This window comes from Antechinus flavipes, chromosome 4 (genome assembly GCF_016432865.1).
Source record: "Antechinus flavipes isolate AdamAnt ecotype Samford, QLD, Australia chromosome 4, AdamAnt_v2, whole genome shotgun sequence".
Lineage (NCBI taxonomy): Eukaryota > Metazoa > Chordata > Mammalia > Dasyuromorphia > Dasyuridae > Antechinus > Antechinus flavipes.
The window spans coordinates 344,275,274-344,297,926 of NC_067401.1; the positions used below are offsets into that span (position 1 = coordinate 344,275,274).

A 22,653-nucleotide genomic window follows, 5' to 3' on the forward strand; every position below is an offset into this window, starting at 1 on the left:
AAAGCTCATTGGGCCAGAGAGCACTATGGGAGAAAACCCATAATCCCATTCTCTCAGAAGAGTCAGATAAAAGGCCAGCGATGAGGGATCGAATACATTTTTTCCTCTTGGCTGGCTGGTCGCGCTGGACTTGAGAGGAGCGACTTTGGTGCAGAGAACACTTTGATGGATTTCAGTGGAGCTACGCCAGAAGCCCTCTCTCCGCGGCAAGTTGGTGGCTGGGCTCCCCAGAAGGAGAAAAGAGAGACATTCCATCTCTGTGTTGGTTGGAGGCCGAAGAAAGCAGAGGCAGAGGCTGAAGGACAAAACCTTTGGATTTGGCGACATTCGGAGGGAGCTCTTGGAACCAAGCAGAGAGATAGGCCTCTAAGCTAACCAGGCTATATTGGAGATAATAAAAGATCTGAACTTTTATCACCTGGCTGAACTTTTATCACCTGGCTGCGTTTTGAGAAGAAAAAGCTCACCACATCTCATGACATCAATTAATTTTGTTGTTTGTTTACCTAACCACAACAAAACATCATGGATGCATTCTCACATCTAGCACTGTTATTGAATAGGCTACCTCATTGTAAAAAGAAGAAGAGAGAAGTGGGATGTGTGAGTGATGAATGATATGTAGCACTGTGTGTTAAACTGATCATAATCATATTCTCCAAGCTAAACAGTCACATTCAACAAAATTGGTGACCCCAAGACAAGATGACTATCAAGAAGCTCAATGTCAATAGATACTATTTACTCTATCTGAACAGTTTTTTGCTCTTCTGGAGAGAAAACTGAGTAAACACACAATTAGCGACAGGGGAGCAGAAAAGGAGTGGGCATCTTTCAGAGATTTATATACCTCACATTTGTTCAAATGGGCCATCACACATCAGAATTAAATTGATGAAATTGATGGTGCAAAATTCAGCAAAAAGTAGCAATTAGCTTCATTAAAAATAAAGTATAAGTGAAACTTAGAGAGATTAAGGAGTCTTGACTCATTAAGAAGATAGTTAAGATTCAGTTTTATGCTGATAATAATCTAAAGGACTTCTCTACTGCTCTGAAGGCTCCTATGGGCCAAAGACCTTTGATGCATTTGTGATAGCCCACCACTGATTGAGCCACACTGATCAGTGAAAAGACTGAAGAATGATTGACATGGTGTTTGCTGACCAACAACTCTAGAGAATTGCTAGGAACAGAACAGAGGTGTGAATACAATGTTCATTGACCTGATCAAAACCTTTAATACTGCCATTCAGGAATGATTGTGGAAGATCATGGCAAAATATGGTTACCTAAAGAAGTTCATCACAATTCTGTGAGGGCATGTTTACTTACATAGGTTCTAAATAAAGGAAGATTCCTTCGAGAAAAGCATGTCTGTTGCGCTTGCTTTTTTCTTTTTCTTTTTCTTTTTTTTTGAAGCATGATGTTTTTCAAGATGTCATCAGATACCTTCAACAAAGATGAAAATGGCATCAAGAGCTGCTACCACATTGATGGTAAACTAACTTGAAAAGATCACAAGCCAAGACTAAAGTAGAGGGAGAGTTGGTGTATGACTTTGTTTGTTGATGATTGTCTCCTCAATGCAGCCTTTGAGGCTGAGATGCAATAGAGTATGGATCAGTTCTCTGCCACTTGTATTAATTTTGTCCTGACAACACCAAGAAAACAGGTTCTCCAGCAGCCATTTCCCTACATGGAACCACCGGTTATAGCAAATGGAGAAACTCTGAATGTTGTAGAAAAGTTCATTTTACCTTTACTCCCAGAATATACACAGAGATGATTAAATTGATATAAACTTTGAAAGAGTTAGTTCAGTGTTTGGGAGAGAAGAGATATTAGAGTCCCTACCAAACTGAAGGTCTGTAGAGCCATTGTGTTGATTTCATTGTTGCATACCTGTGCAGTGTACCAGTGCAAATTGAACTATTTGAATTATTAGGAAGCTTCTGAAGATTGTCTAACAAGATAAGGTATTGGACATTGAGGTCTTCATTTAAAGTGAACTGTCAAGCAATCAAATTCCACTGCAGAAAGCACACCTCTGATGAGCTGACCACTTTATTCAAATGTCAAATATGCATTTGTCAAGAAGACACTTTATGGAGAAATCACACAAGGCAGGCATTCACACAGTTCACAAAGAGCAATACAAGAACACTTTCAAGGTCTCTCAGAAGAACTTTGGAATTGATTGTGAGACATAGGAGAAATACAGAACTTCCCCGCATGGCATGATTATATCAAAGAAGATGCTGTGCTCTATGAACAAAGCTTAATTGCAGTAGCTCAAAATAAATATGAGATGTACAACTCTAGAGACACCTCTGTCCCAAATTTTCAAATGAAATTTGTGCCACATTCAAAACATAAAGTACCTTGACCCAGATATAGAGATGTCATTGTTCCTCTTTGAGTATAATGAACAAAAACATCAGTGTGGCTTTGGGCACTGAAGTTCTCTGAGACTCAGTTTCCTTAACTTAAAACTGGGAGTAGGGTTTAGGTTACACAAGAGGTATCATACATGAGATCTGCAACATTTGACTTCTACTTGAACCAGATTAAATTATTGGGAAATAGTTAACAAAATACAATTAAAAAATAGATAATATTTTATTTGAAATTCAAGTTCAATATGCAGGTCCTAGAGATCCTTATTTATGGATTAGTGAATACCATTTCTTAATTTTTTCTTTTTTTTTGACTTATGTTATTTTTTTTTATTGGATGTATTCTTTTTTTTTTTTTTTATAAAACAAAAAATTTTAATGGCATATGTTAAAAATTAAGATAATACAAAATTGTTAATAGGCACACATTAAAATTAATATATAACATATAACACAAAGATTGTTAATAGGCACATATTAAAATTAACACATAATATATAACATAAAAGTGTTAATAGGCACATTAAAATAAACATATATAACACAAAGGTTGCTAATAGGCATATTAATAAGGGCATTTTGGGTAGCACAGTGACTAGAAGGCTGGTCCTGGTATCAGGAAAACTTCTCTCTGGTTGTTGCTCAGTTGTGACAGCCTTGTCCAGCCCTTGTTGTCCCCATTTGGCCTTTTCTTGGCAGAGACCTTCCCTAGTGGATCCATTGGATCCACTTTGTCAGAGATAAAATGACTTGTCCAGGGCTAGGCAGGATGTGAGGCTAGATTTGAATTCAGTTCTTCTTGACTCCAGGTCCTGTGCTCTATCTCTTTTTTTTTTTTTTGTGAGTGGGTTGGGGAGGAGACATTTATTTGACTATTTCTTTTTGAGTTTGACATCACCAGACTAGATTATCTTTCAGGTCCCTTTCTGCCCTTCAATTTATTTCAGAGGTATAAATGCTCACACTAAAGCTTTAACAGTCAACATTTGTGTGCTTGTACAAGCTGTCTCCAGCACATTACTGACCTCACCACTTTTACTTTTCTCCAAGATTATCTTCTGTCTGTTTTGTGTATATTTTATATGGGCATATTGTTTCATCTATTAAAATTAAGTTTATTGAAGGCAGGTACAGTTTGGCTTTTATTCTTTTATCCTTAGAGCCAAGGATAGCACCTGGCACTTAGTAGACTCTTAATAAACACTTGCTAGATTGTACTAATTAATGTACATAGGGAAGTTAGCTTAAAGAGGAGAAGACTTCAGGGTAGTTGATAGTGGGTATAAGTGTTTGAAGAATTGTCATATTGAATCAGTCAATAGGCATTATTACAAGCATTATTATCAATTTCCTGTATAAGGTACTATGTGATTAGATTTATAAATTTGTAAATTATTATAAAATTTATAATAGTTCTGCTCCAAAGGGCAGAACTTGGAGCAATGAAGTGGAAATTATAGAGGCTAATATCAGATTTTTTGTAAATTTCCCAACCATTGTTCAAGAAGTGCATTGTGCCTTCTTGGAAAATATTGGCTCCCTATCTCTAGAACTAAAGATTCTTAAACATGTTGATTGCCAACTTGTCAGCCATGTTATAGGTGAATTGATTAGATAACCTCATAGAATACTTTCATTCTGCTTCTCTCTCCCACCCATCCCACACCCCTCTAAAACAAGAAAGAGGAAAAAAAAAAACACTTGGCCTAGAGTCAGAATCAGAAAGATTTAGGTTCAAATCCAACATCTAATCATTATTAGGTATGTGACGTTGGGCAAGTCATTTCACCATTCTCTGCATTGTTTTCTCACTTGTAAAATGGGAATATCTTAACTCTCAGATTGTTGGATCTAATTAGGTAATATTTGTACAGTATCTCATACATAAGAGTCACTTATTAAATGTTTCCTTCTTATTTGTAGAATTACATGTTTATGTCCACTTGTCATTTTCCCTTGTGTTTTTTTCCATAGGTAACTGTTACTCAAGAGAATCCAGAAAGTACATTTGGTTCAGAGCACTCTGCATCACCATCACAGGGAAGTAGCCAACAGCAGTTCCTTGAACCTGAGACAAACTTGGATGATTCTATAGATATTCAGCAACAGGTAAAATTCGATTTATAGACCTAGAATATCTTCTATAAATTAGAAATGAAAAATGCTGCCAAATTTATAGTATACTTTTTAATGGTAACATTTCTTATTTGTTAAGACTATTCTTTGATATAAAATTTGCTTTGAATTTTGAGATTTTCTTTCAACTTTATATTGTTCTTTTCTATTTCAAGGATATGGAGTTAGATGAAGGGCAAGATGTTGCTGAAGAGATCTTTGAGCAAGAAGAAAAGAAAGTGCCTATTCGCTCTAGATCAAGAACACATTCAAGATCTCGGTCAAGGTTTTTAAATCCTTAATCTTTAGAACTGAACTTTTGTGCATTAATTGTGGTCTTTGTGCTTTAACCTAAAATGTAAGGATGTTATATTTGACGTAACATCCTTCCTCCCCCCCTCCCCTCAGTTTTCATTTCTTTCAGAATTAATTAAAATAATTCATTTATGCAGAAGTTTGAAATTGACTTGTATAACATTTCCTGCTACTCAAAAAGTAAAAAGTATTTAAGAATTTTTTTTAAAAAAAAACAGCCTATTATATTATGTCACAATATAATGTGTGACTTATCTTTTACCTGATTTTGCATAATTATACCAAACCAACTATTACCATTAGGGAATGTAAGGAATTATTTTTGAGGGCATCTAGATGGCACAGTGGATAAAGTGCTGAGCCTGGAGTCAGGTAGACTCATCTTCTTGAGTTCAAATCTGGCCTCAGATACTTGCTGTGTGATTCTAGACTATGACTGAACTTGTTTGTGAAGTAGTGATATTTAGCCATTAAGTTTACATTTGCCTTGCCAGTCTAGATGTTTAAAAGACAATTCATTAATTGGAGCTTTTTGTGATAATAAGATATCATATAAAGCCTCAGAAACAGGCTTAGTCCATTAGATTAATAGAATTTTGAATCAGAATTAATTTTGCCAATCCTCTAGTCTACTTTGTTGATTTTTATGGATAAATCTCCTGATCCATAATCAAGCGTTCTAACAGTTACTAAATGCAGTGACATCTTTAGCATTGTTCTTGCTTTATTATCTGCCATGCCAGCAGTGTTGTTTTACTATGAGTGATATAGTGGAAGAAACACAAAAAAAGGTGAAGGACTTCCTCAGATAACATATTTCACTCTCCAAACACCTCCACACACCTAGCAGACACACTTGGGGTCTGGATGTACAGAATGGCTTTGTAGAGATAGAAGAAATTTTTAATTTTGACTTAAAAAGTTTTATGAGGACTTGCCTATAATGGAAAAAGCACAAGGTCCAAGGCAATAGAATAGTCTTACTGTCCCTTTCTCATGAAATCTGAGCCCTTTCCAATGGAACTTGCTCATAAGATACTCTAAAACATAAAATGTATGTTGATTTTTTTAATAGATCACCAAGAAAACGAAGGTCCAGGTCACGCTCTGGTTCTCGAAAGCGCAAACACAGAAAGCGATCACGCTCACGGTCAAGAGAAAGGAAAAGAAAATCTTCTCGTTCCTACTCTAGCGAAAGAAGAGCTAGGGAAAGGGAGAAAGAAAGACAGAAAAAAGGATTGCCTCCAATCCGATCTAAAACATTAAGTGGTAAGTATTATCTGTTCATATGTTCCTAGATCCTTTACTTTTAGAGAAAACTAGAGAATTTCTTTTCCACTGTGAGTCCTATTACTAAGTATTGATTTTGAATGATAAAATGTGAAAAATATACACATAACTCATAGTATAGAAAAAGGAAAAGTAGTAGGCAGTCTACAAGAATTTATTTTACTTCCCAATTTAGGATTAAATAAAGAAATATCGCTTTCCAATATCTTTTCTGGTAATTACATCTGATTTCTTAATGTTGGATAGTTGCATAGTTAGAAAACAATTATAACTCAGAACCAAAAGCAAATTTTGTCTAGTTTGAATTTGAATGTATATTTTCAATTTACATTGAAATACTATCTTCTCTCAATAGTAATCTTTAATAACAGGAATTTTTCCTTTTTCACAATTATAGCTAGGCTATGTATACTATTACACTTATGTATTATAATATAGCCATTGATGTAGTGAATAGAATTCTAAGCCTGTAATTGGGGGTATATGTAGGCTCAAATCACTAAAGATAATGTTTGCTGCTCTAGGAAACTACTTGAAACTTAGCTACCAAGTCATAGCCCACTAGAAAAGTTCCTACTGAGATATCTCTACTAATAAAATCATAGCTTATTCCCATAACCTACTGAAAAATAAAATTTATACACAAAAAGTTCAAGCTATTTGTCTGTTTTTTCACAGTCTGTAGTACTACTCTCTGGGTTGGTCAAGTAGATAAGAAAGCTACACAGCAAGATTTAACCAATCTTTTTGAAGAATTTGGACAGATTGAATCCATTAATGTAAGTATTACTTTTCAAATAATAACTATTCATATTCAAAAATTTTTAAAAATGCAGACTGCCTCAACTTTTTGCATTAATAGCTGCTTATTTAACACTTCATTTTTCAGCTTTCATTTCAGCTTGTTGCCTAATGGTATGAATGACATTGTAACTGAGTTAATGTCCTAGCAAATTTGTGACAAGATATTTTGAAGGTTCTTGTAAGTGTTTTTATAGTATTCTAATAAAATATGAACAACCACTCCAAGTTATGTATAAATTAAAAACTTAAGAGCATTTAACTGTCAACCTTTATTTGGTCTTGTGTTAAGCAGCTCTAATTGCTGGTTTTCATAAAGTGAAGAGGTTGTAGAAATTCAAGGAAGAGTATTAGTATTGAACCAGCTTTTTAAAAATACTTTTATAAGTGAGAACTATACCACCATTATTCATCCACTGACCCATATTGAGCACCTGAGATTTTAAGGAAGCTCTGATAAGAGTAGAATACTTCTGAATGTCCAAGAATGAAATATGAAAAGATAAAAAGAAGTTATCAGATTTTAAATCTCCTTGGATAAGTTTTGTTGTTATTGTTTTTTACCCTTAGATAGGTTTTTAATTATTATTTTAGAATTTAAGCTTAAACATTGATACAGAGAACAAAATTTATTTTATTTGTAATTTAAATTAATTTCTATGCATGAAATACTGAAGCCCTTTTCTACTTCATTCTTTTTGGTCTTCATCATGATTTTTGGTTGATTTTTTTTTACATTTATTTTTTCTTTCTGTCATGATGTTTTCAATTTTTCTGATTTTGCCTTTTTTGCTTTGCATTATTTCAAGAAGATCTTTTCCTTTCATAATTTTCCTCATTTGTTCATCTAAGTCTCTTTGTAGTGTGTTGTTACATTTATGTGTCACAACTTATTTAATTCTCCTGCTGTTGTGGACTGTTAGGTTGCTTTCAATTATTGTTTTTTGTAATTATTTCTAATGTTCCTATGAAAATTTTTGAGCAGATAGCTCTTGTAGCTAGTACTGTTTTGAATAGATTTTTTTCCCCCTGAGGCAGGCAATTGGGGTTAAGTGACTTGCCTAGGATCAGAATTAGGAATTTTTTTTTTTTTTTAATATTATAGCTTTTTATTTACAAGATATATGCATGGGTAATTTTTCAGCATTGACAACTGCAAAACCTTTTGTTCCAATTTTTCCCCTCCTTTCCCTCACCCTCTCCTTCAGATGGCAGGTTGACCAATACATATTAAATATGTTAAAGCATAAGTGAAATTCAAGATATATAATACATATACATAGTTATTTTGCTGTACAAAAAGAATCGGACTTTGAAATAGTGTACCATTAACTTGTGAAGAAAATAGAAAATGCAGGCAGACAAAAATAGAGGGATTGGGAATTCTATGTAGTAGTTCATAGTCATATCCCAGAGTTCTGATGCTGGGTGTAGCTGGTTCAGTCCATTACTGCTCTATTGGAACTGATTTGGTCCATGTTTGAAGAAGTCCATTATATACATTTGGATTTTTCAGTTGCCAAAATGTAAAGTTTTAGTTTAAAAACAGGTTAGTTAAAAAAAATTTTTTTGCTGATTTTTGTGCTGCTCATTTATTTTTCTGGATGAAGTTACCACTTTTTTCCTTTTAAAATATCTTTAAAGCAAAGGACAATTCCTTATAGACATGCAAACAGATTGTTCTACAAAGAATATTTCCTGAAAAGTTAAGTTTCCTGGTTATTAATATAAAAATAGAATATACAGTTCTACCATTCATCATTATATTTAATCAGATTTCTGTTGCCTCTCTGTGTTGACTTTTATTTCATAATAGCAATGTTATTTAGGCTTTGCTTTTTTTCTTGTTCAGCATTACTTCATACAAATCATGCCATCTTTCTCTAAATTTATTTTTTATTCCTTTCAGCATGCTAGTAATCCATTTCATATGCCATAGTTTGGCTATTCCACTATCATCTGGCAATTTTGTTTTCATTCTTTTGATTTTTACAAATAATGAATGCTACAGTGAATGTTTTTATGCCTATTAGCCTTAATAGACTCGGCATCAAAGGATATTAATAACTTAGTAACTTTTCTTGAATTATGCCAAATTATTTTCTAGAATGCTTAAAACCAATTCAGTATTCCATTAACAATGAATTACTATAATTGTAAAAAATTCTCGTTTTTAAAGCAATTTGGTTGGTAGCTATACATTAATAATTTAAAAAGTTTTAAAAATTAAAGACTGCTGTGTGTGTATATGTACATGTACGTACATGGGCATGTCTGTATATCCTGAGAATTTTTATTTTAGAGTAATCATATGATTATTTTCTCCGTGATAGTAAAAAGAACATTCGATTTAAAATCATAAGACTTGAATTTGAATTCCTGCTGTGTTACTGTGAAGTCAGACTCTTCAGGCTTTATTTTCCCTTTTTGTTAAAATGAGGGAGTTAAAGTCCCTTCTAACTCTAGAATTCCAGTGGCCTAAGACTAAAGTATTGGAAAATAAATTATAATATGGTTGTTATCTGATTGCAAACAATAACTTGTTTCTTCCCTAGAATTCATAAGTTTAGGTGATTGTTTAAAATTTTAAATTAATTTTATTTTACTGAGATGTGAAATGTTCCTCCATATAATAAAGTGTTGATAATTACATGTTTAAATTATGTATTTTAAATTATTTTATGGTTTGCATTGTCTAAATTTTTTTTTCACTAATTTTTAAAATTAAGAGAAAAGTTCCACAATTTGTATTGTTATACATTTCATACCCTTTCTTTTTGCATTGGGAATTAGCAAATTGATACTGTTGAACAGTTTCCCTTATTCTGGAATGAAATGTTGGCATTTAATAGCTAATAGTTGAATTGTACCAATAGTTATCTTAGTTCTAAGGCAATCCATCTTTTTTATCTGGAACCCATGTTTTAAGTCTGCATGATAATCTGAATCTTGATCATAATCTTTTTTAGAGTTTAAAAATATGGTCTCCCAAAATGAAATAAAATATCTAATAGTGAAATGGGAATTCCTTATTCATTTTGCAGTTTTCCTTTATGAAGATTTTGATATGTTATAGACCACATTGAATGTTTTGAAACTGTAGGAAAAAATCAGTAAAATATTGGCATTAATAAAATTGTTATTGTGTCAAAAATAAGTGTGGGAGTCATTAAAAGAACTTTTCTACTTCTCAGAGCATTCTGATGTACTATCTTATTCCTGTTCTAATTCTGGGTTCAACTCATTGATTGCAGTGTCTTTACAAGGCCTATATTAATGGAAAGTATAGGTTTCTGCCTTTATGAATTTCATCCTGGAATGTCAACAGTGGTGTAGACCTTGAGATGCAATCGTCATGACGTCCCTTACAAATAGGCGCAGCTTCAGTGCCTCTCCATCTATTAAAAAATCCTTCTTCAACTGGGACTCTGTTATATTCTCAATTTTGATGGTGAACGTGTTTCGTGAACATCTTTCCCTATCATGCCTTATGTGACGTTCATTGTCTGACCATCATCCAGAAATTTTATATTTCTGTTATACATTTCAAATAATCTTATATGATTTTAGAATATGTAGCAAGAGACATCTTATTGGAGGAAAGCTTTTTTTAAGACAATATTTTATTCCAATGACTCAGATGCTTTTTTTGGAATCATCAAGCAAGCATATTGGAATCTTTTGTTCTTTGCATCAGAGCAAAGCATGTCATCAAAGAAATATGTGATTGAAAAAGATGATCTGGTCATATGGAAAGAAAAAAGTGCCAGACAGCTCTTGTGCCTCATTGTTACCTTTCAGTTGCCAAGAAAATGTGAGGAAAGCCCCTAACATGTTGATTAGAAAATTGTAGTAAACTTATTGCAGGGTATGGAAAAAGAGGTCACATGTGATGGATGGACATGCATGGCTTACCATCTGCATTATTGGAAGGGAATATTAGCATTAATAAAATCACAGACTGGGCTATATGAATCTTTAAATATAGTATGTATGCTCTGTAGAGATAAGTGAACTTAATTATTTTCTATAAAGAGATTTGGGGGAAATTGGTTTTTGTTTTTTGATTGTCCAATTTTCCAAGTAAACTCAGCTATTTTTCTTTTTTTTTCCTGAGGTAATTGGGGTTAAGTGACTTGCCCAGGGTTACGCAGCTAAGAAGTGTTTAAATGTTTGAGGCCAGATTTGAACTCAGGTCCTCCTGACTTCAGGGCTGGTGCTCTCTCTACTGTACCACCTAGCTGCCCCTCAGCTATTTATTTTTTGGGGAGTAGGAAATGTAAGAAAGTGTCTCATTGTTTTTGTTTTTGTTTCGTTTTTTCCAGCTATTTTGAGAAAAAAAATAAATGGCCTTTGTAAATCACCATATCAAACTTATATGCTGATATAATAAGATACATTATTATATCATGCTTGAAGGTACTTTTAGTACCTTTCAAGATCTGAAATGTCTATCCTGTGCCTACATGCAGAAATGTGGGCTTAAAAAATACTTTGAAAAGTATAAATCATCTAGGAAAGTAAGATTGTATTTTTTTAGAACAGCAGTAATTTTAATGTGTTAGTACTTTTAATAAATTGATCAGGGATTTTCCATTTCCCAAATTATTCAAAACATTTTAAAAATAAAATTTAAAATACCATAATTTATGTTTATTTAAAATAAAGTGATAATAAAAAATTTTAGAAATTTATAGTCTTATATTTGGTATATTAGTTTAGGAAATGACATTTTTTGTACAATATTTCCCAAGGTTGTCATCAGTGTCATTTGCGTACTCCATTTTCTTGTTTGGTATGATATTAGTGGTTATACATTGTAGGAAATATTCTCTTCCTCTGTCGGTCTTCTTTACCCTTCAACTGCTTTTGTAATTTAGCATAATGGTGGGTTTGTTTTGTTTTGTTTTGTTTTTCCTGTAGATGATTCCTCCACGAGGCTGTGCCTATGTTTGTATGGTTCATAGACAAGATTCTTATCGGGCACTTCAGAAACTTAGTTCCGGATCTTACAAAATTGGATCCAAAGTTATAAAGGTAAGGTATTTTTGTGGTGTTAAAAGATATTTGATATGGGATTTGTTTATTTTTAGTACCTCATTGGAATTTAACTAAGAAAACATGGGTTTGGGGCAGTATTTTTATAGTGAAGCTCAAGAAGTAAATGGTAGTTGCCTGTACAGCCCATAGATGAAAAGATGGAGAACTGTTATTGAGGATGTTTCCTTCAAAGAAAGATTGTAGTTAGGTAAAAAGAAAATAGAAACCATGAAAAAAAAATGTACTACAGAAGTGAAAAGTCTTACTTTTGTCCCCTGAAGCAGTTTTTAAAGAACTTCTATAATGGTACTGAAATATTCAATAAATGAGCTTTCTTTGAAAGGGAAAAAGAAATACACAAAATAGTGATTATAGGTTGTATTTAGATATTATTCAAGCCAAATTTGGGGAAATTCTGCAAAACCACACAGAAATATGCCCTTAAAGTAAATTGAATTAATTTCAATATTGGGAACGTTGTACTTAATTTTTGAGATGTGTTTGCTTCTGCTATATAAGCTTACAAGTTGTTTGTTTTTTCAGATTGCTTGGGCTTTAAATAAAGGTGTAAAAACAGAGTATAAACAATTTTGGGATGTAGATCTTGGAGTTACTTATATACCGTGGGAGAAAGTAAAGGTGGATGACCTAGATGGCTTTGCTGAAGGAGGGATGATTGATCAGGAGACTGTGAATAGTGGTAAGAATTCTTCTAATACTTTGATTCATAATAGTCTTAATAAATGAAAGCAAATTTAATAGAAATTTTATTTCTCTACTGTGGTATAATGAATAGGTTATTCCAGAAGGCTTGGTGGCATTTCATCCTACCAAAGCTTAGTTTTCCCAGCACTGTTATTTGGAGAATTTTTGATTGGGCAAAAACAGGAGAGTTGAAATCAAATTTTTCCCAGAATCTGATGTGTTTAGCTCAAATCTCTTTCCATATGAAATAGCCTAAGTTTGAGTCATTGCTTTCTGTTGGAATCTTTACAAATTGCTAACTTAGATTATTGATTTGATCCTACAAGAAGATGTTTTGGGCCAGAACCTGAAACAAGTTACTAAGTAGAACTAATTGATACAATGCTGGTGTTTGCACCTTTACTCATTGGAATTCACACGTTTGGGAAATTTCAGAGTTTAGTATGAGATATCTGAATTCACACCTCCCTTGAAGCTCTTAGGGCCAGAGAGCACTATGGGAGAAAATGCATCATCCCATTCTCTCAGAAGAGTCATCTATAAGCCAATGAAGAGTGATTCATTTGAATATTTTCCACTTGGCTGGCTGGCGGCGGAAGAAGAGTTTTCAGAGGAAGAAGCTACGAATCGAGAGTTGAGTGGGAGATTGAGAAGGCTCGCTGTGGTGGCTGGGCTCCTGCACTATCCCCACTGAGACCAAGTTGGTCTGAAAGACTCGCCAGAAAGCAGCCGAGCCCCAAGTGAAGGAGACAAGAGATTCATTCCATCTTTGTGCTGGCTGGAGGCTGAAGAAAGCAGAGGCAGAGGCTGAAGGACAAAACCTTTGGATTTGGAGACATTTTCGGAGGGAGCTCTTGGAACCAAGCAGAGAGATAGACTTGTAAGAATCTAGCTATCCGGGCCCAAGGAAAGAGACAAGACTTGGAAGGAGAAATAAACATTTGTATTTTTACCAGCTGGCTGCATTTTGGGATAATTATTGATCTGAACTGATACTAAGGCTGCCTCCAAGAAAACCTCCCCGAGAAACCTACCCTCTCCCCCAGAGAGAATCACCTTATATTTTAAAGAAGAAAAAGAACACAACAGCTTTCATTTATCTTTATGAAACTAGAGATACCAGAAGTCATCAAGTACTTCTTTTTGTCCCATGTAGGAATCTTCTTTTGCAAGGAATCCCATTAGCCCATTGTTGAATAGTTGAAGTTGTTAGAGATACTTAATTTTCCTGTAGTTTTCATGCCAGTTGATCATGTTTCTGCCACACAAGTAAGAACCTTCTTTTATGTGGAGTATTTTTTTTAAAATACCATGTTCCCATCGGTCCTTCTTTAGGATTCTTTAGGCATAGCTTTAAAATGTGATTTCTAGTACCTTCACAGTATTGTTATCCTATTTTGTCAGCATATGCTCTATTTTTCCTTATTTTTTAAAGATATCTAGAAATAGATACTACATTCTAAATGTGTCTGATGAACACAGTGTAAGGATCTGCAGCATCCTTAAATATGGAAAGTGATTTTTAAAGGCTTTTAAAGTCAATTAGATTCATAAAGTTAGTGTTGATTTTTTTTCTTTTTCAGAATGGGAAACTGTGAAGACTTCTGAGCCTGTCAAAGAACCTGTCCAAACTGTAGAGAGTCCGACAACAGTTGAAAAGACACCAGTGGTTACTACACAGGCTGAAGTTTATCCTCCACCTGTTGCTATGTTGCCGGTTAGTATGATTATCTGAAGTGGTTTATATTTAGTCACTTCATAAACATTTTTAGGCACTTACTCATCTTTTATTAGAAATGTTTTTGAAATTATGTTAATTTTTTATTATTCTGTATTTTCAATTGTAAATTATCTTTTCTTTCTGACCAGAGAGAATCAAACAGATTTTTTTTTTTTTTTTGAGACACTTGGGGTTAAGTGATTTGCTTAGGATCATAAACTAGTATTAAGCATCTGAATTCAGATTTGAACCCAGGTCCTCTTAACTCCAGAGCTACTCTATCCACTCTCAATTAGTTGCCTCAGGCCAATAGATGGTGATACTTTTTATTTTTTCATTTGGTGAAAGAAGAAGTTAAAGTTATTAATCAGAATGTAATTTTTGGATTATCAGTTCATATTAATTTAGACCACTTCAGAATTTGCAACAATTTGACCTAAGCTGTATAAATAAAATCCTATTCCTAAAGATATCAAAATTACTTTCTGTACTAAAATTTTAGTATATTGCTACATATTACATTTCTAATATTAAAGAGCTGGAAATGAAGTGAATGAATGCCATGTTTTTCCTCTAATGAATGAGTAGATTAAGATAATATTGTGGGGAAAAAAGGTGACTAAAGAAGTGAAGTATATTAAAATTATTTACATGCTAATAAGGTTATTACATTTTCTTCAAGATGCTAGATCATTTGGTTTCATGTTTTCATTAGCACAAAAATTAAGGATGTTCAAGTTTGATTTGTTTTCCTTCTATTACGTAGAGAAGTAAAGATTAATAGTGAGGATAGTTGAAAGTTAATTCTTACAAAAATATTATATGTTTTTTTAAAATCTCTCTCCTTTTGAAACAGCACACATTGTCTTTTGTTTGTTTATTTGTTTAGAAAGTTTCTTTGTAACCTGGGCAATACAATTGCTATTTCAGTGTTTGGAAAAGAAAATAAATATGTTAGAAATTAACTAGAGGAGCTCTTAATTTGGGTTTCATGGATTCTCATGGGATTCTGAAAACTATTAATGGGGAAAAAGTTACACCATTTCAGAATAATTGTTTTCTTTTGTAAGCCTTTGGGTTTTTGTTGTTGTTGTTATTGTAGTTTTGTTGTTGTTGTTGTTGTTTTAATATAAAAGTGTTCAGAAAAAAGTTGCATAGACCTGAGTAGACTTTGTAGAATTCTGTGATACGGCAAAGGTTTAAGAATTTAGCATAGGCCAGATTCTGTTATGTTTTGAGGATACAATAAAAAGGTTAAAAGAATCCCTGCTCCTGAGGAGCTTATATTGCAATGAGGAACAAAACTGATATAAATCAGTACATTAGAAGATAAAAATGGAGTGGATAGGAATGTAGTGTTTGATGTTTAGACCTACACTTTAGGAAAATCATTTTGGCAACTATGTGGAGGGTGGATTTAAATAAATTAGCAAACATTTAGAAATGAGAGGAAAACACAAAGAAATGCAAAAAAAAAGTTATGATTACTATTTTATGGTGAAGAGAAATGGATTTAAGTGAGAAATTTTGGAGACAGAATTTATTTTATTCATAAAGATAATTTCATCATTCTTTCCAGATGAGAATAAAACCAAAGTTAAAGCAGTAATCAGACATAAATTTAAAACAAATATAATAAAAAATACTTGGATGGGGCAGCTAGATGGTGTAGTGGATGGAAGACCAGCCCTGAAGTCAGGAGGACCTGAATTCAAATCTGGCCTCAGACACTTAACACTTCCTAGCTGTGTGACTGTGTGACTAGCAAGTTAACCCCAATTGCCTCAGCAGCAAAAATGAATTAAAAAAAAAAAAAAAGATGTTGAATGAGGCTTCTTTTTCAGAATTTTCTAGTTTGTGATTTTCCCCAAGTTTCAATTTAGTTATGTTACAGCTTTTGAAAAATTTCTTTCTGAAGAATGTCATTATGATTTAAGATTAGGGAGTGGCCCAGTGATTTCATTTTGTTTAGAATTCCTTATGAGGAAATTCCTTTTATCAGTGAGTTTGTTATTTAAGACTTGCTGTGTACAAACACTATGCTGAGCATTTGTCAGATATTTCATTTGGTCCTCATAACTAGTCAGGAAGGGAGTGACATTACTATTACTCTAATTATATAGATGAAGAGAATATCTACTGTGCCATGCAGATGACTCATATCTACTTGTCTAATCCTTGTCCCCTGTGAAAAGCTATTTAGTAGAAATTTCAAATTAGATGTCTTGTAAACTTCTCAAATTCAGTTTGTTCAAAATGGTGAGTTATTTTCAGTTAGAGTACATTATCTTAACCCAGTATCCACTCTAATAAAATTCCCTATTTTTTCAAGGACACCACTCACTATTCTTTTGATCACTCATGCATGTCTCAGTAGCTTTACTTGTACTGCATCATTCTATTCTTTTTCTTATATAACCACTACCCTAGTTTTAATAATCCCTCATTACCCTATTTGCAATAATTGCAGTGGTCTCATTAATCTTCCTGCATCAAGTCTCTATAATATATTTTTCATGGAGATCCAAACATGTCCAAAATGATATTTTGAAGTTTGTACAACTGCCTATGTCACATTGCTGCTGAAGTTTCAATCCTTTATCTCAGTGTTCATCTCTAGCATCAATCCATGGCATTTAAAATGCTTCACAATTCCACTCTCACTTAATACAATTTATTCCCTTTCACACTTTTTAAGTTCCAGAGAAATTAGTCTTATAATCACTGTCACACAGCCCTTCATCTCTCATCTTTGTGCATTTGCACTGGATATTCCCAATGCATGAAATGTTTTTTCTCCTCACCCTAGAAACTTAGTTGTTTCCCCAGTGCCCTAGAATAATGCATGGCATATATTAGATACTTTTTAAATACTTAGTGGCTGATAGATATACATATCTGCTGTGTACCAGGGTACAAGTGCCAACCATCCAAAGATAAAAATAAAACTGTCCATATCATATCCTCAGGATGGATGCTTAATCTATTTGGAAGGACAAGGATATATGAAATATGACAACTTGTATACAAATAAACATTAGATATATTTGGAAGGACAAGGATATATGAAATATGACACTTGTATACAAATAAACATTAGATATATACAGAGTAATTCTGAGAGGCAAGAAGTAATAATAATTCTTAGGAGGAGGATTAGGAAAAAATCTTAGGAGGTAAATGAATGAAACTATACAATCATCTACACGAATTTAATTATAACTTCTGCTGGATAAACATTGTACTCTATGGTACTTGCTTTTCTACATGTCCTATTATGATGTAGGCTTAAGTGTTTGAAATAAAAGGTGTAATCACTCCTCCAACCAAAGATTGTGGTACTCAGGGGCTTACTGTTTTTAGGGTAAGTAGAATTCCTATTATATTTTAGTCTGTATGGTTCTTTATACTTTGCTAATGCCCTCTGTCTTTTGTGCAATTGAATGAAAATGCCATTAATCATAGAATTGTATTAAAGGTATGATGGAGAAAAAGTTTTCAAATTTTATATTATGATGAAGAACAGAAAATGATTAAAAAGGGAAATAAGGATGAATTATAACTTTAATGTAGTCCATAGATTATACTATAGAAATACTCTCTCCTTTTCTGGTTAAATTTACTTTGCTTTTAACTTTAGATCATTTAAAAAATTTACTCTGAAAGCCAGTTTTAAATGAATGTTATGATCTGGAATTTCTAGGATGATGAGAGTAAATGAATCAGGATATTAAAGGAGTTGCTGGTCAAAAAAGGCGTAAAAGGAACTTTAAAGTATTAGAAGCAGAAAATGTAAAATATGATTGTGATTTTCATTAAAATCAAGATAATGTGCAGCTTTTTTTTTTCAGATATATTTCTTTAAATATTTGAATAGTGAATGTTTTGTCTTTTTCTTTTCTGTCTGCAAAAGATTCCAGTAGCACCAGCTGTACCTACTGTTAGTTTAGTTCCACCAACATTTCCAGTGTCAATGTCCGTTCCTCCTCCAGGATTTAGTGCAATTCCTCCACCTCCCTTCTTAAGAGCAAGTTTCAACCCATCACAACCACCTCCTGGTAAGAAATCCTTCAGAGACTTGTTATTGTATTGCCACTGTTATTACAATCGTCTCTTTTCCATTTTTCCCAGTATAGAGGACATAGAGATATTTGCTTTTTCATTATTAAAGAACTTTTAAATGAATATTCTAAATTTACATTCAGATTTACTTGTACCACAAGTACCTAATAGGGGCTTGATCTATGACTTCAATGGTATAACGAGCCCTTTCTCCCTGGACAAGAAAACTTATTAGTGCAGGGGTCTGTACTTTTTCTGCAATTTCTAGCCTCAGAGCATTGCATAGAGTAATGCAAAACTTAGACTCAGACCTCCCTGATTCTGAAGCCAACTATAGTCAGGCTGTATCTATTTAGAATACATTATCACTGTCCTTAAGAATACAATTTAGTTAAAATTGGGGAGGGAAATCTTGTATTTTTATGGGGGGGGGGGAATTTTGAAACATATTAAGTTATGTTTTATATTCCCATGTATTCTTACTGCTTAAATGTTTAATTGTATTTTTCTATGACAAAAGAATTAAAATTTAAGAACAAAAGTTCCCTAAATTAAGTATTTCTGATTTTAAAACAAGGCCATTTTGATGTATAGCTATATTAATCTGAAGTATCTTAAAAGCTGTGTGATTTAGAGATAGCCATAATTATATTTTTCAGTGTCCCATTTGCATGTTATTGTGCATGCCAATAAAAAAAATTAAAGCAGAAAGAGGAAAGCTTTTCAGTGTTATATTGTGCCAGATTGGGAAAAAAAAAAAAGGAGTATTTATGGGATGAAGGAGTATTTATGGTAGAAATTACTTCCCTTCTTTTGCTTAAAAAATAGGGAACTTTTTTTAAAAATGACATTCATCAGATGTGTGTTTATGTATCCCATATAAATCTATATACATTATCATAGAATGATATTAATAAATTAATCTTACGAGATTATTGATGAATTTAAGAGATTATTTTTAACTTAAGCATACCTACGTGAAGTTTATTTTAAAGAGCATAAGTCTTTGTGATTTGGGTTCTATACTTGGCTCAAAAAAATGATCTGTGATTCTATGTCACGGCAACAAATCTTTATTAAATACCTATTATGAGATTGGCATGATGCTAAGCACTGGTGATACATAAAAATACAAAAGACTGTTCCTGCTTACAGGAAGTTCACAGTTTTTATATAAGTATCGTGATTATTGAATGAAATTAACAGGTTAAAGTAAGGTGCTATTTTTAATAAAACAATTTTTAGAGTGTAGAAACTAATAATATAGAAATACTTTGTCCACATGTGGCAATGAAATTTTTTCCATAAATTTTCAATTCTATTTTTCTATTCTTTGTATTTTAATCTAGGTTTCATGCCACCCCCGGTTCCACCACCTGTTGTGCCACCCCCTGCTATTCCTCCAGTAGTAGCAACATGTGAGTTTTAAAAATTTGTTTGATTATGAAACTTTGATCACAAACTTTGATACAATCTTGTATTAGTTGGTTTATTAGATTTTTAGTATCTTTAGAATGAACCCTTCAACCAAATGTACGTTCTCATTATTAGAGTCTTGATATTTTTAAAAGAAAATTAAATTATTGTATTATTTATTTATTGAAATACTTAAACATTTTCATAGATTTCATTTATGATTAATATATCCAATTTTTTTTACACTTTTGACATAATTCTTTTCTCATCAGTTCTCAGTCTTCACTTTTCCTAATTTAATTAAATTATATATGATTATGATTTATAATATTAAATAGAATTATGTCATAGATCACAATAAATTAAAAAATATCATAAATTATATATTGATCATATATCATAGGTTGTAACAAATTAAATAAAAAATTAAAATTTCCATATCATGTATTACAATAAATCAATCATAGATTATATATCTCAATTATATATTATAGATATATCATTGATTATAATAAATTAAAATTTAAAACTTAAAAATTTCCAGTGCTATTAGAAATGATTTATTTTTGCTTTCTTAATCTCAATATATGTTACATTATTTTATAAATGACTTAATTCATTATTTTTGTAGTTAAAGTCTATTTATCCCTATTTTAAATACCACTGTTTTCCTATTCAGTTGAAGTTATACTGCTAATTATTCTGTTTCTGCACTTTTCTGTTAGGTTTCTTCAGGTTGCTCCTTAGCCTTGACAGCAAGTTGCTTCTAATCTGTCTTATTTTACACACTAGTGTTTTCACAAATAGGCCTTTTTGGGAAACAAAGTATGTGGTACTTATAGCTGTTGCATCTATTTTGGTATCATGTCTATTGAAATTATTGAAATTCAAGATGGTTAAAAGTCTGACTTGATAAATGGAACTTTAATAGATATGAAATTATGAAGAAGACAAAAAGATATTTTTATATACTACATATTGCATACTACATACTACTCTATTATATCCAATTTTAGTTTATATTTTATTTACATATTTTTTCTTTTATAATACCATACTTCTAAAACACTTTATAGTACCCTCATTTGAGTCTCAACAGCCCAGTGAGTTAGGTACTATAGAGATCATTTTCATGCTTATATTATTTTGGCTAATGGCTGTACAAAGCTATCTACTTGTTGACCTATACTCCCTCCAATACATTTGTGAGGAGAAAATTTAGGAAGTTGAGGATAGAAGAAACACAACCGTGAGAGCCACCTAAAATATTGACAAAGTTACTAATGGTAAATGTGAATATTTTAATTGACATTTATTCAGTGAAATAGGGATCATATCTTTTATCAGCTTTTTATTTGCAGCTACTAATATATCTTACTTAATCATTTCTTTTTTAAAAAATGTTTATTGAATTGGATTAAATATGGAATCTTTAAACAATTCTTTTTTTTTTTCTTTCTTAAACAGCTCTAGTACAGCCTCCAATATCTATGACTCCAGAGACAATGAAAGATGTTGCTTTTAGTAACCTTGTTTTGCCAGTTGGCTCTGTGTCTAGCAGTCTTGCTACTTCAACTATGTCAGCTGGAAGTGTTTATAATCCACCAAGTAACCAGCCTGAGGCAGAAGAAAAATTATCACACCTCACAGACCACCAGCTTTCTTCCAGTGAAAGTACCAGACCAGGTAATAAATATCAAAAGTATGATTCAAAAATTCTCACTTAATTACATACATGCCTCTGTTCCTTTCAGACATACCATATGCATACAGTTAGGGAAAGAAATGGAAAAAATAAAGGAATATGACATGCTAAAGTATTACAAAAGACTTTGTTGCATTTATATATCCCTATCCTGAAAATGCCAAAGAATCCATAGTATTACATTGTGATCAGGACTATACAGAGCAGTATTCACATTCTTATCTGTCATAGTACTGTTTTATTTGATGAGATGTTTAGGTCTGGCGTAAACTTTTAGTACTTAGTATTTTTCAATCATATAAACTTGTTTTGATTTCTCTTATCTGCTAGAATTTTTTCTAACTTGATTGATATTCTATTTGAAATTGAAAATTATCTATATTAGAGTCTGCATATACATAAAATGTAAAAAAAATGGATATAGATAATATTTAGCTTTAATATCTGCACAATTGTCTATTGCCATTTAGCTCTTCTTGGATTGCAAAAGCAGAGTAGTAAGAGATAATTAATTGCATATACACTACTTCCATGAGAGAGCTCTGTCATTATATTACCCTGTAGCCAAAAATCATAAAATAAAAAATTACTACAAACCCTAGACATTTTAGTCTAAATTACATGTTTTACATGATTGAGACTGAAACATAAAGGAACAAAGTAGTCGCTTTGAAATCTAACAAGTGGCCAGCAAAAGTTTAACTAAATGAGTTTAATATCAAATGAATTTGATATATAACAGTAGTTACCATTGTCTCTTGGAAATAAAAAATAATTTTTAAAGGCATTAAAAATAAAACAAAAACTGAATTCCTACAAATTATAGTTGGCTCAAGTGACCGACTTCTGCCTTTATTGAGTCAGCTAATTGAGTTCGTAAAAGCAAGTCTTAAAACATACTAAATACTAAAGATTCCTATAGTTTTTATTTCCTATTTCATTTCCAAAAGTTGATACCATTTTCCCCAAGATTGCAAAACTATCACAAAGAGGCTTAAAACAAGAAGAAAATAATACAATGTTAAATTTAGAAACTGTATTTTTTTTTTAAAGCATGTATTAAAAATCAGCTTGAAGATTTGGTA

The 22,653-nt window shown here is 32.3% G+C and overlaps 1 protein-coding gene across 7 annotated transcripts in view; it reads left to right on the forward strand.

Annotated features, from left to right (window-relative positions):
* SCAF8 (SR-related CTD associated factor 8) overlaps positions 1 to 22,653 on the forward strand; it is a 265,897-nt gene that overhangs the window by 65,774 nt on the left and 177,470 nt on the right. For all 7 annotated transcript variants that reach the window (XR_007953657.1, XR_007953658.1, XR_007953659.1 and 4 more), the window contains 10 exons: positions 4,374 to 4,508; positions 4,691 to 4,800; positions 5,905 to 6,098; positions 6,798 to 6,898; positions 11,844 to 11,957; positions 12,504 to 12,660; positions 14,249 to 14,382; positions 18,299 to 18,443; positions 19,797 to 19,865; positions 21,331 to 21,549. Coding sequence is in view for 4 of the 7 variants with exons in the window: in XM_051997983.1 (XP_051853943.1) it covers positions 4,374 to 4,508; positions 4,691 to 4,800; positions 5,905 to 6,098; positions 6,798 to 6,898; positions 11,844 to 11,957; positions 12,504 to 12,660; positions 14,249 to 14,382; positions 18,299 to 18,443; positions 19,797 to 19,865; positions 21,331 to 21,549 (1,378 nt within the window). In the remaining 3 variants the exon portion in view is untranslated. The remainder of the gene's footprint in view (positions 1 to 4,373; positions 4,509 to 4,690; positions 4,801 to 5,904; positions 6,099 to 6,797; positions 6,899 to 11,843; positions 11,958 to 12,503; positions 12,661 to 14,248; positions 14,383 to 18,298; positions 18,444 to 19,796; positions 19,866 to 21,330; positions 21,550 to 22,653) is intronic.